Consider the following 16,172-nt stretch of genomic DNA (forward strand, 5'->3'; position numbering starts at 1 on the left):
CTTCGTTCAATGATAATGGCGTATTAGTGTTCAGCTTGTGCCATGCAGCGAGGCTTCTGAATGGACTCGGCTGCAGCCATTTGTCATAATTACAGAGATGCTTTGGCTCTGAACCATTTGCGCACCCACACACACACACATACACACGCACTTTTATACTTGTGTATCTACTTATTCTGCTGTCCCATGAAATTGTATAGCCCAGGGTGTCTAATTATACTAATCGAATGCGTACCGCCTGACATTTATTCATACATTATTAATAGCAGAAACAATAGAATCTGTGATTGGATATAGTGACTTCCTGACTTCTCATCTTCTCTCTCTGTCTCTCTCGCCGTGTCTCGCTTATCTCTCACTCCATCTCTCTCTTTACCCCATGACCTCCTTTCTTCTCTTTATGACTCTTTCCCCGTCACCTCCTGTAATTTTGCTTGTGGGTGTTGAGTAATTAGCATGCCTCCCACTTTTATTCTGATGTCAGCTCAGGGAATTTGAGAAATGTCCCATAAAGATTATGTGTCCTGATAAGGTTATGTCTGGGACTCCATTAAAGAGATGGGCTGCACAATGGCTGTTTGTATCCTTTGGGGGAGAGAGAGAGAGCGAAAGACTGAAAGAGAGAAACTGTTTCCAAGTTACTACACAGAGTTCAGTGTGCCAGCTTTATTTATTTTCCGTTCTATTATGTACTTTCACGTAATTGAAATTTAATTTAAGATTAAGATAAACCCATTAATTATGTTCATGTGTTTCAAATTGATACTATATGTTAATTAAACACCCAGTATACATACAAACTTTCTCATTCTTTTTGGCGTGGGGCTGTTTGCCATTGTTTGAGCAAGGTCCCTTATTTCCAATTCTAAAGGACTATGTAACCTTTGCCAGAACAGAAAAACCACATTGTTTTTCTTACAAATAAAACATTGAATTTATGATCAATAAAACTCACCCTTCCACAGTTCAGTACAGTTACTTAAGGGCGTTTACCTCAATAGCCTTACTTCGTCCGGCTTAAGGTGGCTAATGTTTCCAAATTTTAGACAGATATTTGTGTACAGCAGTTCCCCTGACCTAGACCCTAACTACACATCTGAAGATATTTTTATGAATTTCCCCCCTTCTGTTTGTTTTGTCAATTCTGTCCACACAACCTTCATTTCACCAAATGTCTCCAGCCACACTAGGATGTAAAAACAACTCCAAACGCTTGCCAGTGTCAGCTGTCTTCAGCAGTCTCCTCTCGTTGCAAAGCTAGTAAGGTGTATAGGTTAACGTTTACTTTTCAAAAACACCTATGAGATTTCTTGTTACCACGGCTGTGGCTCAGAGGTAGAGCGGGTCGTCCGCTAATCAGAAGATCAACGGTTGGATCCATGTATCTTTGAGCAAGATACTGAACCTTAAAATGTTCCTGATGGCTATTCCATCGGTGTTTGAATGTGTTAAAAACTGAGTAGCAGGCGGCACCTTGTATGGTAGCCTCTGCCACCAGTGTGTGAATGTGTGAATAGGTGAATGTGACTCATAGTGTAAAACATGCTTTGAGTGGTCAGATGACTGGAATGGCGCTATACAAGTGCAGGGCCATTTACCATTTACCATTGATTCCCCTTCCATGTAAGGATGAAAGAGCTCCCTCAAACATACAAGCAATGCTCTGGGCATGTGGAAGTTTTCCTTCCACTCCTCATCAGCAACAATTGTCCCACCATCTGCTGGTTCGACTGGGCCTGATGGTCCAGAACCGTCGTTTCTGGCGGACTTTAAACTTCAGAAACTGAGGTGACCCAAATAACATTGGGCTGTTTGTGTTGGAATTTGTGCAGCAATACTAAGTTTAACTGTAAAGGAGTCATTGCACCAGGCAGTTCTCTCAAAACCCGAACAAACCAGTAGTCCGCTGTTGTTGCTGCTGTTGTTTCAGGGTCATACTTATTATGCAAAGCAACAAAGGGCATGCAGATATTGAATAGATAATGTCATAATTTCCTCAACGCTCTGTTTTAAATGTCCACACGCATACAAAGTAACCAGAGTTTTGAAAAATCTGCAAAAATCGTTGTTTTAGTGACCTGGAACTGTGTTTGTGTGTGTACAAGGGGCCAAAACGTAGAGCACAACATCAATTAGCGATAATATCAGCATACTTTTCTACTTGTGCTACTGTTATACAACCCTGTGTTATCATTATACCATTATGTGTTAGTTGTGGCAGCAGTGGCTGCTGGTTACAGAAAGCTAAAGTGTTGCTACAGCTTACAATCATATTTTACACCATGTTTCAGTTTCAACATGATAAAGACTGCACAAGGTTTTATCATAATTTATGTTTTATTGCAGTAAGTTAAGTTACAATACGCAACACAACTTGTAATCTTTGCCAGTAAAGCTCTCTGAAACTCACAATGCAATTTAGTGGACTTGAACTGATCTGAAAAAGACAGGAAAAGAGTCAAAGAGAGATAACGACCAACATGGAAAGGATGGGTGCACAGTAGATGCGTGTTTGTTGTCGCATCATTTTACACATTGTGTATCTGTGACCACAGTTAAATGCTGAAGAGATTTGCATAAAGAAATCCAACCTTGACTATTCAAATGTGAGATGTTGCAGTTGTGCATGAGTGAAAGAAATGTTTTGTGTTTGCAGCAGTGGGGGTGGAAGGCCTCTCCACTTGATTTTCAAAACAAATTACCCAATGTTGCATTCAGTGTTAAGATGACAACAAGATGAAAATCGAGTTATGGGGTTTTGTAAATTATGTGTTTGTGAAATCTCTAGGAAAACACAATTCCATGCCAGGCTGGTACGGTGAGGGAAAAATTGATAGATAATTACAGATGAGTCAGAGCTCAAGATAATAACAAGTTGAATGAAAGTGCCCGTTGGATGCACATTGAATTCCACCACACACATGCCACAGCAGCAAAATTGCAGTAACAGCACGCAGAGGTAGCGGCCGGCCGGTCTTGCCTTCTGAGGTTTGTGGTTGAAGTCGATAGCAATTCAGAGAGCTTTTCTCCTACGAGGCAGAGAGCTTGGTACATTTTCTAGAGGGATCACGTAGTGTAACTTAATTTGGGTATCATTTCCACATGAATCACATCCGAGACCTGCATGTGCCTCCATACTGCCAGATGAAAAATACCAACAGTTTAGCTTCGCTGTCGAGAGGTGATTTGCGTTGCTGGCAAGCATTTAATTTAAGTAAACCACCACTTCTCTCCCACTCTCAGCCTCTTTCATATCCTGGATAATGCTTGAAGTCTGGAGCGTTATTGAGCCTTTCACTCACTGTACAGATTTTCCATTCAGCTATAGGCCATATATTGCCCTCTGTCTTGCCCAAGATGTTGCCCCTTCGCCTCCTTCTCATTTTTCTCAGATGTGTCATATGTGGTGCGATGTTTGATGTGGTCATGTTGTGCCACAGTGATCTGGCTGCATTCAGAGCTGACTGGACACTTCTCCCCCAGTGGATGACTTAATCCCTTGCTCCGAGCAGCTATTTCACTCCCCTCACATCAGGGCGAAGAGCTAGAGGTGCTGTGGGAATACAGAGATAGAGCTTCAGTCAAGAAAACCAGCCAGCCAGTTAGTTAGTTAGTCAGTCAGTGATTGAGTGAGTGAATATTCCTCCGTCTGTGTATGTTAATGCGTGTCTCGCTCCTCTGCCTCATTTAGCAACCACTCACTGCCTTTTCTCCCTTTTTGTCTTTTTCTTAATTTCCACAGACTCCGCCGTTGTGTTGCCATGGTGACCGTGGCCCCTCCCTTCTTCCTGCTGTGTTGGCTGCTCCAAGTGGCGAGCTCGGCGTTCCCAGAGGAACCGGGGCCCATCAACGTCATCCCCACCGAAGGTATTGACCTCCCGACTTTCTCGCCCTCTAGCCGCCTACTCCCCTGCGTGACTCTCTCCCAGGTTGTGATGTGAGAGGTGTGGGGTCGCGGCCTAACAGGCAGAGTGTTGAAATGGGGGAGGGAAGGCAAGGAGGAGGTTTTAGGGTCGTGGTGTAGGCTGCGGAGGTCAGACAGGCTCTCACACAAATAGTGTTGACTGGTTTCCAGGTCGGGAGGTGTGGGGTCATGCTCAGGAATGAGACCAGAGTGTAGGAAAGGGCTCTGGCGTTTCTGACTTTCCCACACACACACACGCTGACCCTCGAGAGACGCAGCTTCTTACACACTCAGACTTTGAGTCTCCATATCAGCTTGGCAGTCTGTAGCTCAGTCCAGACCTTTGATTGATTGCAGTTCAATAATATTGATTTATGGTTTCCCAGCTGAGTCCAGACCCTTCTTGATGTATCAATACCAAACAGTGGAATGTAGATGATGTCAGGGTACTGAGCGCTACAGTGGAGCGGCTGTGTTAGACTCAGCAGCTGTGCTTTACAGCAGGTATAGTAGAGAATGTGGACTCATGTGGATGGTCGCACAAGACAAGTAGAGGAAAGTATGGAGGTGAACAGACAGAAAAAGGTGGAGGACAAGGAGAGAACAGAATGAATTACAGTGGGTCCCAGGACGGAGTGACGTACGTAGCCCACAATAGGAAGAAATAACAGGATAGAAATAAATCAGAAGCAGACAAAACACAGAGGTGAATAAAAAGAGGAAACAGATTAATGGACTATAGTGTGGGATTTAAAGAAGTAATGATGAAAGAGCAGAGGGAGGATGAAGGGATATCAGATGGAAATACTCTCACTCACCTCAGTCAAGGTCAAAGACAGATAGCCACACTGGTAATCCATCCGATTTATATGTATGATTTCTGCTTTTCTCTTCACTTTATTCTTTTAAATGTGTCTTTGCACATCTATGGGACAACATGATAAAAACATGGTGAAAATGCTCCACCAATCTTATCTCTTATTCCTTTCCCTTAAGGTTTCACTTCCTCGATGCACTAAATTCCGCATCCACAGAAACACTTTGAACATTTTGTTTTACCTTTTTGATGCTTTTGAAAATGTCACCTGTCTCTGCGTGTCTCTCTTTCCTGAATTATCCGAATCAGTTGGCAGAACATGTCTTGCCAAACTTGTCAACAAAAAGCAGCATGCAAATGAACAATTTATCAAAAGTGAGTCTCAATCAGTCAAGAAACAAAAAACTTGTGAATCTAACGGTGACATATGAGGTGCAGTTCAGACATCTTTCATTCTCAGAGGATTATTTGTTTCTTGTATCTGGATTCGTGCTCTGCTCTGTGTCTTTGTAGGCTTAATGTAGCCGATACGCTGCTGTTTCAAATGCAGGTCTCAGACTTTGTCACCTTGAATACCTGTTACTGCTGCGGAACTGTCAAAACAAACTAACACAGAAACACTTTTATGTCGACTACTTTTTGCCAATGATGGATGTCAGTTTGGGAATCAGCCATTATCTGTTTCTGTCTCTCCTTCACTGAGTGGTGAGAAAACACCCAGTGTTTCTGGGCCGACCCCACCGAACATGGCTGAGACAAGAGCCTCTACACATCCAGAGGGTCCTCCAAGTCAATCGGACGCTCTACATTGGAGCCAGGTACCACACACACACACACACACACACACATACACACACAGACATCTAACTAAAATGTAAGGAGGTCTGTCTGTCCTTTGATTTTCTGAACAACCGATCCAATCTGATTGACTTCATACTTGGTGGGTGTGCTGAGGACTCAAGAAGGTGCAGTGTAGAGTGCGAGCCCTTGAGATTTAAAGGACATATTAGTTACTAGTGCGTCATGTACACACTGTATTGTATTGAGTATTTATCCCTATTAACTGTTACACCACTGAGCCACATGCTGTGTGCAGCTCAGTCCCCATCACATGCTACAGTATATTCAAGAACAGATGAAGAAAGAGAGACCAGAGATTTTACATTGCCGCAAGCTCAAACATTTTAAGTATCTGCAATGAAACTTTTGCACTGAACGCTTGAGATGCAGTGTACACCCTGGACAGATTGCCAGACTATCACAGGGCTGACCCATAGAGACAGACAACCATTCACTCTCACATTCACACCTACGGCCAATTTAGGGACACTGATTCACCTAACCTACATGTCTTTGGATTGTGGGAGGAAGCCTGGAGAAAACCCTATAGCCTGGTCCCAAATAGCTAACTGTTAGCAAATGACACGTATCCTCTTGCATTGCTAGGGGACACAATTCTAGGCATTTTCCGACCAAAGGAGCTCTTTAAATAGTTGTAAGAACCCTCCCTTTTTGTTGTGTCCGCACTGCAACATCTAGGAATGATCATAGTTCTTCCAACACCTTTTCAGGGACTTTGTCAGATTCTTTTTTAGAGTAGGTCCCAGCGCGAGAGGACCATGAGTGATGTAAGTGTATGTTGATTGGTCAAACATAGCCAGTGCAGCACCAGCAGCAGCCATTTTTTAAGACCTGTTAGCTGTGTAAACAGCAGACAACACCAAACACCAACAACAGCTCTTAACAAAAGCAATATAACAAAACAGAAAAATGGACCAGCAGTGAATTCAAGGCTTCACTTAGCATATATGTGACAGCTGAAATACAATGCAAGTGACAGAGCTATACCAACGACTGGTCAGCTTATAATATGCCACTTCTGCGTTCCTTTTGGTGGTGTGAATGCAAACAGAAAAAAGGCCCTTGAAGGTATTTGTGTGTAGTTCTTGTAGGCATTTTCTCTCAGGGAGTCCCAGAACAGTTTGGTCCAAAAACACCTTATGTCAAGGCAGGTGTATTGCTCAGGACCCATTGCTCTGCCACAGTTTAAAGTGTGAAGTTGTTTAGATGAGCATTTCACAGGAGAGATTCAAGCAGAAATACCAGATGACAAGCAATCGACCTGTTCTGAACAGGCACATTTTGAACAGGCACTGCACTTGCGCTTATGAAATTAAAGTATAAGCAGCTGATTTATGTTTTTATCTACAGTAAGAGTAAGCTTTGAGAAATCTGGGGCCTGTGATATGCCTTTGATTGCTTGCATCACACACATATACAAGTACAAATATAGCTCTGTCAGAGCCATTTTCAGCTTTAATATCTGTTGGATTGTCTGTTATCGCTGCATTTGTTGCCAGGCAACCCACTTTCAATGGACATTATTTTAGGAGTTACAGTATCTGAGCCTAAAACCTACAGTTATTTAAAAAACATATCATCAGTATTATAGCTGTAGAGAGGTGAGGGATTCTTGTTGATTTTATTAACGGTGGCAGATCCAACATTGTGGTTAGTGTTTCAACATGCTGTGCACATATTAACATTCTTTTATTAGCATTTAGCTGTGGCTTAGTACTGCTGGGGCTACTTTTGGACTCTCCATGGATTGAGGTGATTTCACTGACATGTATTGATTTTTCTGCAAAACTCTGCCATTGCTGGTGTGACCAGCCCTCAAAGGTATACTATGCAGGACTATCGGTTGCTGTCCGTAAACAAGCTCGCCAGCAAAAGTGAAAGTAAAAGCCAATCCCAGATTCACTCTCATGTGGCATTTTGCTCGCTTTATTTACATTTTTGCAGCGCTGTGTCTCTTGGATGCCTGCTGGCACCTGGTCACTCCCTGACCTCACTTGAGTGCTATGGGGTTACACACCCATAAATGTTCCAGACACAGAAAATACAGGAATACAAATTAAAACCAGGAGTCTCTGTGGAAGCATACACCGCCACACACTTATAGTGGGTTTGACTCTATACATTGTTTTTTAGGAAAATCCTGCACAGTGTGACTTCACTAAACCTTGCATTATTTAAACATTAAAAACTGGAGTTCAGTTTTTGTTACACAATTAAAGAGCATAGTTCTGTAATCTTTTCTGATTACTTGGTAAAATAAATGTCCAATTTATGTGAGACTTAGGCAAGGTTTTTTGTAACAAATGTGTTACAGTATAGCATCATTTAAAGGCTGATATTTGGCCCAACAAATGTCTTCTAGTTCAGTGTCCATACTATGCAGGTCTGCATCTGTCTTTCTGATAAATGTGCTGATCCTGGACAGACAGAAGCCCAGGTGGTCAGGAGGGCCAGACGAGGACTGCCTGCTGGTTTACACTGTAAAGCTACATCTGCTGCTCCCTGGAGCCGTTCAGGAGCCGACCTGAAACAGACTGAGCTAACAAAAAACACACACCTCAAGATTTACTGCCCGTATTGTCCAAAAATTAATTTAGCCTGAAACATGCTAAAAAAAATGAGACACAGTCAGTTTCCACATATGGCGCTGGTTATTTGCTGTATAGTGGCAGTCTGAAAGAAGACTGAAGTGGTTTACAACAAGAGACGCCGCTGTGGTCCAGGAAATGACACAGTCCCTGGCCTCCAGCTGGTCTAACCTCACTACTGAGAGATGGTAGTAAATATATCAAACTATGTAACATGGTTCCAGCCATTCTGTCTACGCTCAGAGGGTCTATTAGCACACATGCACACAGCCTGATACTAAAACTGCACACAGACGACTACAGCTACTACAGTCGGCAGGTCTGTTTTAAAATATTACCAGAGCCATGAAGCAGTCTGAGAGACGTTAATTTCAATTTACAGCTGCAGAAATTTTTACTGAAAAGCAGAGGTAAACCGATATGAATGTCTCAGCCAACCGGATGATAATGAAATGCTAGACTGACAGGCAGAAAGACGAGAGAGGCAAGGGGGGTTCACGGCAGCATAAGGGATTCACAGAGAGAGCGTTTCGGGAGGATATTTATATATTTCTTGTAAGTGGCTAATAGTATTTGCGGCTTCCTGACAGAAAATGATGGGCCCAGAAAGAAACAGATCCATGTTCAAATGCTTGTGTGAGCCAGAGACAACCCAGCAGGGAGGCAGAGTTTTAAAATGTGTAATATATAAATAAGTACCTGTGTGGTGGCAGGTATGACTGCCAAAAGCTTCTACAGAGTGCATGGCCTGATAAGACGCCTCGCTCATCCCCAAATCCTGTCACCATTAGCATAGCTGCTCCTCAGACTGCAAGCACTGCTAAATCCCTGCCCCAAGTACCTGCTGAGAGCAGCTACCGCTCCCTGTCCTCCTCCCATCCTCACTAAATGAAAGTAAACTATGTATTTGGCTGGTGGCTGGTGGAGTAAAGCACCTTGCTGTGCTAAGCCCCATTTCATTGCTGTCCAGATGAGCAGCTGTGGATCCTGTGGTCCTCAGCCCTCAGACGGATCCAAAGGGCGAATCCACACAAATATAAACCAATTGGAGAGTGTTTATCTATTGACAAGATGACCAAAGGAACGAAGCCAGGGCTTGATTAACTGTTCCAATTGTGATAAAGCATGAGAGGTTTTTGCCATCTGGCTCCGTGCGTGTGTGTATTTACGTTTTGCATTTAGTGGAAGGGGAAAGTGTGCAGACTTACTGCCAGGTTGGTGGTTGCTCAGTTTATTAGCCCACAGACGCTGACCTCAGAGGTCATGGCGGGGTCACGCAGAGGTCACAGCCAGGTCAAATGCCTCGTGGCAGACGGACAGGGAGACGCTCACTAGTGGCAAATACTGGAAAGCTTGGGAGGTAAAGCTGCCAGGCTGTTCAGCTATAGAGCTGCTAGCAGAGAAAGTTTAGCATGCAGGCGAGGACAAGTATGTGGGAAGAGACACAAGTGAAGACACCCACATGGACACATACCATAACCACTATGTACTCGTACTTTAAAGGATGCCCTGTGGACCAATCCTCATAGGACACTGTTTGGCAGTTGGTCTACAACAAGTTGAAGCACTTTGCCAGTGACTTGCAGATTGTTGTTAAACTACAATTTTAGAAAACTGCACTGCTGAATATTATTTTCATTATCAGCGGATTTACTGGTTTAAATAATCTAAGCCTGATGATAGGTCAGTTTGTGGGACTGAACTTAAAGGCATAAAGAGTTGAAGGTATATTTTCAAAATGTGGCTTTTACTTACTCAAAAATAAGGAAAACTGTTTTCAAAATAAACCCATAAGATGTCACAAAAGAGGTCAGCTAGATAGAAAAAAGCTTAACCGGAACTGTATAGAAATGAACAAAACAAACTGACCTAATCAACTGAACACAAAGGGGAACATACTGTATATAATGGATGATCAGACCATTTAGACACAAACTCTAAAAACAAAACTACAAATACAACAACATACAATCTAAAATAAACAGATTAGATATTTCAAAGTACCCACTCCTCTCAAAAATGTCTTTTTCCTCTGTTTATGTCCCCTAAAACATCTAACCTTGACTAAACTAAAGACTAAAGAGAGAGGTGCTTTCAGATTCCTCTACTGAAGGGACAATGTCTGTGCATTTTCCTAAAATCTGAGACTTGTACCTATGCCAGGCAAGCTAGATTAGGTACAACACTAATAGGAAAGTCAATCGCTGTCTAATACGGGAAACACATATTGATGGGGGAACAGACTTCAGCACAACACCACCAAAGGACCCTTAAATCTCCAGTGCAAAGCCGACTTGTCAGTACAGAGAGCAGAGTTAGCATTAGTGTAGTGAAAGTTTTGACTGCAAACATGGTAGATGGCACAGTTTTTGGATGTAGAGCAGACCCTGGAGCAACATTCCACTATCTACCAAAAACTACATCATAAAGGGTATTACTGTATGTTTCACAAACACTTATGTGGTGTCAGCCCGCAAGCTAACAAGCTAGCAAACAACGTAAATAAAAGATGCTGATGACACTTACTATGCTGATAGTCCGCTAGTCGCCAATTTTGGTGCACAACCGACTCCTCTTCTGACTGAACATGTATGGCTGACACTCTGCCATGTTTCCTCTAAAGCTAACACTAGCTATCTTGATGTGCACTGCTTTTTCACCGACCAACTGATAAGGAAGAATGAGTATATCTGCTTACCCCTTTTTGGAGTTTTTATGCCTCTCAGCTGGCAACAGTCATGGTTGGAGGCATTATGTTTTAAGGTTGTCCATCTTTCTGTATGTCTCATTCTCGTGATTGTGATATTTCAAGAAGGCACTGAGGGAATTCATTCATATTTGGAATAAATGTCCACTTGGTCTCAGGAATGCATTGATTAGATAATTGTCAAAAGTCAAGGTCAGTGTGACCTCACAAAACGTTTTTGGCCATAACTCAAGAGTTGATAAGCTAATTATGACAGAATGTCACACAAATTTCTAATACAGTGGCTCCCAACTGGTGGGTCACGGTCCAAAAATGGGTCACGGGTCATTCTGAATGGACCACAAGTGACTCACAAACGTGTCAAGTTTGTAAAAAAAAAAAAAAAAAAAAAAAAATTTTTATAGTACAGTGGATTCCTGGCAAAGAGCTTTTATTTTGAAGTGCCATTCCCTGCTGTGGAGTGAGTGACTAATGGACAGCTACTTGACAGAGACAGCAAACTAGCTCAACGACACACAAACACAGGTATGATGCCGAATATAGTAAACAGGGTGGACCTTGAGCTAATGACTAAGGAGAAATCTGGACCCCGTGGCTGAACCAGTTGGGAACCACTGGTCTAATAGAATAATATAATGAAGTGATGACATTTTATATCCAAAAGGGCCAAAGGCCAACTTTAATCTGACATTATTATGTTCAGCAAAAAGACTTGCCTAGACATTATTCAACATCAAACTCAGGAACAGAAGGGGAGGCATTTCGTCAGATACTGAAATGGTAAAACTAGTCTTGAAACTGTGCTGATTTTGTTGATGTGCTGCTGCTTTGAATGAGATGTGTGTGAAGCATCCATGTTTCAGAATATGTAGCTTCTTGGCAGTAACATTCATTTTTGAACTGTTGTTGACTGTCATGGCTACATATGAGTCTGGGCGCTTGTGGGGGCATACAACCATGAGTTGGGTATTCTGTTGTTTTTTAACCTTTATTTTTTGCTTGTATGGACTCTAGGAAGAGTAGTTGTGACCTTGGTAGTGACTAATGTGGATCCAAATAAATAAATGTGGGAAACCATGTTGAACAAAATATTAGTATAACATATTTTGAAAGGTTTCTGGAGAGGCTTTTTTTTTGAGAGAGAGAGAGAGAGAATTAACAAAAAAGAAGCATTAAAAACAAATATCTCAAAATACAAACATATCCATATTGCAGTCCTTAAATTTTGTTGCTATTTAGTTACATGCCATTTTAAACATTTTCTTTTTGTTGATAGATAGTTATTATTTTGTATTGCATGTGCAGGAATTTCTAGTTGCAGGTTTCTGTTGTATTTTTATGGATTTTGAGGCACATTTCTTGTCTCATTTTATGGATGTATGTTATCAATTATTGAGATATAGTTGTGTGTGGTGTTTGTGATTTCAGCCCTTAGGCTCAAGTATACAGATGTTGTTTGTAGGTGCTCTGAGTTTGATGCCTGAAGACGTTCCCTGACCAAAACATTGCTCTCTCAATAAACTTAGTTGGTGGTGATTTTACTATACCCACTTTCCATTTTTGGGAGCACTACAAATTTCCTTGTTAGAATTCAGTATGTAATATCAAACTGGGACACAGCTACTTACTTAGGCACATATTTACTGACACCCAAGTACGTGCAAACTCAAAGTACTCTCCCTCAGTCAGCAGAAGTGTCGGGGAGCCTAGGTGGTCAGCTCAAATCTTTCCATTTCAATTTCATCCAGTGGAACAGCTTTTCCTACACACTATTTGCAGGGTCAGAGAGGCTCAGCGCTGCTCACACTAAACCACAATATGGCTGCCAGCAAGAAGAAGAAGAGCAGGAAAACTAACAAGAAGAAATGCAGGAAAACTTGGCGGCTTAAAATGTCGTGACCTTGAGTCTGCTGCTGTTTGGTCGGCTGAGAGGAGAAAGTTCATGAGCTGGTCAAGTCAGATTTGTAGGAAATGTTTACAATTTTCCTTGATTCTGTGTTGACTTTATATTAGCCGGGTTAGAAAGGGTCTGAGGCGTTTATGAAATAACAGCTCAGACACGCGCACATCCTACACACATATACACATGGTCAGACAAAGGAAAAGAAATAGGAGACTTTTGATTTGTAGGTTTTAAGACTGGGTTTTGTGAGTTGAGGCCCCTTCGTAAGTTATGATCTAATGAATCCAGGCTATTCAAGGCTGCATGCGCACATCCTGCAACATAAAGAATGATGAAATCTTTATACAGTTTACATGTTGCCCTGAATCCTAACTTTCTACCACATGCAGCACACATTAAATCCACTGACATGTATACAAACAAACAAAAACATACAGGCCACAGGCTTTGCATCATTCAAACAACCTGGAAGGCAAGAGAAGAGATGGAGAGAGAAAGAGAAGCAGCAGCATAAATAATTCCCCCTCCTCTGCACTATCAGAGGCAACAGCGCTGGCTGCCAGCCACTCTGACTAGGAGGCCTGTTGCTATATTCATTATGTTAATGCTGAGACAACGCTGAAGCAGCCTGGATGAGATTACGCCTCACACTCTGGCCCACTCCACTGTTTGGAGAATGCTTAAACTCTGACCTGTTAAGCAGGGACGCACCAAGCAAGTGTTTGGTGATTTTGCACTTCTTCGCCACTTAGCCGTTGTCCTGCTTTGCTGGTTTGAGTAAGAGCGGGAATCTTCTAAAACGCCAAGAGGAAGTGGGATGAATTATTCAGGATTGGAGTAACCTGATGGCACTTGGCCTACCTGTGCTCTCATCATGCACACATTCTCACAGCTCGCTCTTTCAGAAAAACAGATGCAAACACACACTGATACACACACTCAGGTGGTATGAATACTTACATGAGCAGGCAATACATGGATGCATACATGAGAACCCCTGCCTCTATCAGAGAAAAAAGAGAAACCAAGAGAACGTGCAGCACTGGGAGGCAGAGCTGGATCAGAGATGGGATCGATACTGCTGCAATAACACAGCTATGGCAGATTTACAGATTAGCCCATTCAGAGCCAGGCTCCTTTGCAAAGATGAAGCCCAAGCTTTAGATCCATCCCAGCAGATACCGAGGCCTTGATCAATATGCAAACGTCAGCTGTTAGTGTGGCTGCTTAGCCTAACTCTCATCTAGTTGGCATTTTCACAGGAACATCCAAGGTTACTGCAGAATTATCAGCAGATTAAGAGTACGAGAAAGCTGTGTTTGGAATATCATGAATACATGCATGGTGTTGGGTTTAGGACCACGTGTAGGCAGCATGTGGGGGTGTGCAAGCATCAGTATAACAACTTGATTAAATCATCCATTAATTCAATTCCAGGCTTTTGAATAAGACTGATAAGCTGAATCCGGGGGCCTAGGAGCAAATTCAATGCAGCAAGTAGAGTTTAATGAGCGGAGGCAAAAGGCGAAGGGGAAATATGAGGCATCATTATGCAGTCGGGTACCATTTCTCACATATATTGGGAGAAATGGAAGACATTGTAAAGCTGTTCCCTAATCTCTGAGGGTCTGATCAACTTAATCGAGTAAAAGTCTCTAATATATATGCATTGCATAGCTGCAAGCACAGAATTATTTAGTTGTAAAACCATACAGATTCAGTATATAGTGGAAATATTCATACTCTGAGTTTGTATTAGATGTGCGGCCTGGATTTCATCCAAAGAAAATCTCCATCGACCTGCACTGTCCTGAGCTAGCAATAATATCAATGCTGTACTTACTGCTGGTATTCATGGTTTGCTCAGTGCAACTTCTTGCCGTACCTTAAGCTTTGGATAGTGCTGTGTTGGCTGACTGCCACTCTTTCTCTACCTCTCCTTTTCTCTCCAGGGATGACCTTTTCCGCGTGGAGCTGGACATCGTTGCAGGAGACGAGATGTTCTACAGCAAGGTGAGCACCTTCTGGACAGATACCCGAAGGATTTACAACTTTCACTGGATGTATAACTTGTCATTAGGCTGGAAAATGTCATTTCCCTACAACAGAGAAGAGCAAATGTAGCTAACCAGCAGTGCATGTGTGTTCTTTACTGTATAGAAAAGGACGTGGGAGTCGAACAAGAATGACATCAGGATCTGCAGGATGAAGGGGAAGCATGAGGTGAGGCGTTGTTACTGCTTCTCCATCTTTTCTGTATTTATAAAACAGAAGTATTCTCTGTCTTTCACTCTGTCTCTCTCATAACAGTGTGAAAACAGCACATTAAACCAACATTAATTGATTTTGTTTAGCCACATGAGGGAAGTTCAATGCCCTGTTTACACAACATTGACCTATTATCACTTTATGAAGTTGATAAGGCAGAAATTGTTTATTTACACATCCAGCAGACAAGGAGCAACATAAGCACTGATTTGGAGTTGTGTTTCTGGCCTCCTGGCGTATGTCAGACCGATAATCCCCCTCCTTTTAGCTCTGTTTTTTGCACACTTTCTTCTGCTTGGTGATATGGTTGATGGGAGTAGTTTGGTAGAAAGAAAATGAAACAGCTCACAACAAGGTCTGTGGATTTTTTGGTGCTTCACATCTAGTTCCATTATATTCATGAAAAGGCAGACATCTCTATGGCTGACAACAACAACACTGTCCAACTCACACCTATAGACTATATGAAATGATAGATGAAGCTACAGTGATGTCACCCATTGGGGACTGCCGTTTTGAAGCCTCAATTTTGCATGACAGCAGTTGCCATCTTGGTTTTTGGAGCCAGAAGTGACCATATTTAAACAAGAGGCTGGAGGAGCGAGGGGTAGATCTGACTAATAGACTGCTGTGACTCCTCACAGACAGCCTGTCACTAAAGTGGGTCCGCCCTTAAATATCCAAACGATCTTTCAAGTGGTCAAAGGACCGTAGTTTTTGGCACTGTCACACTGGCTTCGTATATCAGCTTTGGGGGTTGCCGCTTGCTCACACCAAAAGGATTTGGACTGATAAATAGCACAACAGTTCAAAGGAAAAATATGTGTTTTTATTTGGGGTTTAACTGTCCCAGTAGAGAGCCTCATCATAAATAATGATAAAACATCACTTTTAGATTAAAATGGCAGAGCAGTGAAATGGTTAAAAATGTGCCAAAATCAGATCACATAATTAATAGTAAAAAAAATCTGTCTGAAAAACACACTTTAAAATCCCATTTGTAGCCAAAAAAAAACTCTCCATTTATTGATTTTTAAGTAACTTCAGCATTTCATTTGCATTTTTACTTTCTTTTACTGGAGGCGTTTTCTGAGGTGTTTCTCAGAATAGTTTAAATCAATCAG

At 42.1% G+C, this 16,172-nt stretch overlaps 1 protein-coding gene across 1 annotated transcript in view; it reads left to right on the forward strand.

Annotated features, from left to right (window-relative positions):
• Nucleotides 1–16,172, forward strand: part of sema6bb (sema domain, transmembrane domain (TM), and cytoplasmic domain, (semaphorin) 6Bb) — a 164,463-nt gene that overhangs the window by 64,532 nt on the left and 83,759 nt on the right. The window contains exons 2-5 of the mRNA XM_033621764.2: nucleotides 3,743–3,867; nucleotides 5,425–5,539; nucleotides 14,733–14,793; nucleotides 14,941–15,003. Coding sequence (XP_033477655.2) covers nucleotides 3,762–3,867; nucleotides 5,425–5,539; nucleotides 14,733–14,793; nucleotides 14,941–15,003 — 345 coding nt within the window. The 5' untranslated portion in view covers nucleotides 3,743–3,761. The remainder of the gene's footprint in view (nucleotides 1–3,742; nucleotides 3,868–5,424; nucleotides 5,540–14,732; nucleotides 14,794–14,940; nucleotides 15,004–16,172) is intronic.

This window comes from Epinephelus lanceolatus, chromosome 6, assembly GCF_041903045.1.
Source record: "Epinephelus lanceolatus isolate andai-2023 chromosome 6, ASM4190304v1, whole genome shotgun sequence".
Classification (NCBI taxonomy): domain Eukaryota; kingdom Metazoa; phylum Chordata; class Actinopteri; order Perciformes; family Serranidae; genus Epinephelus; species Epinephelus lanceolatus.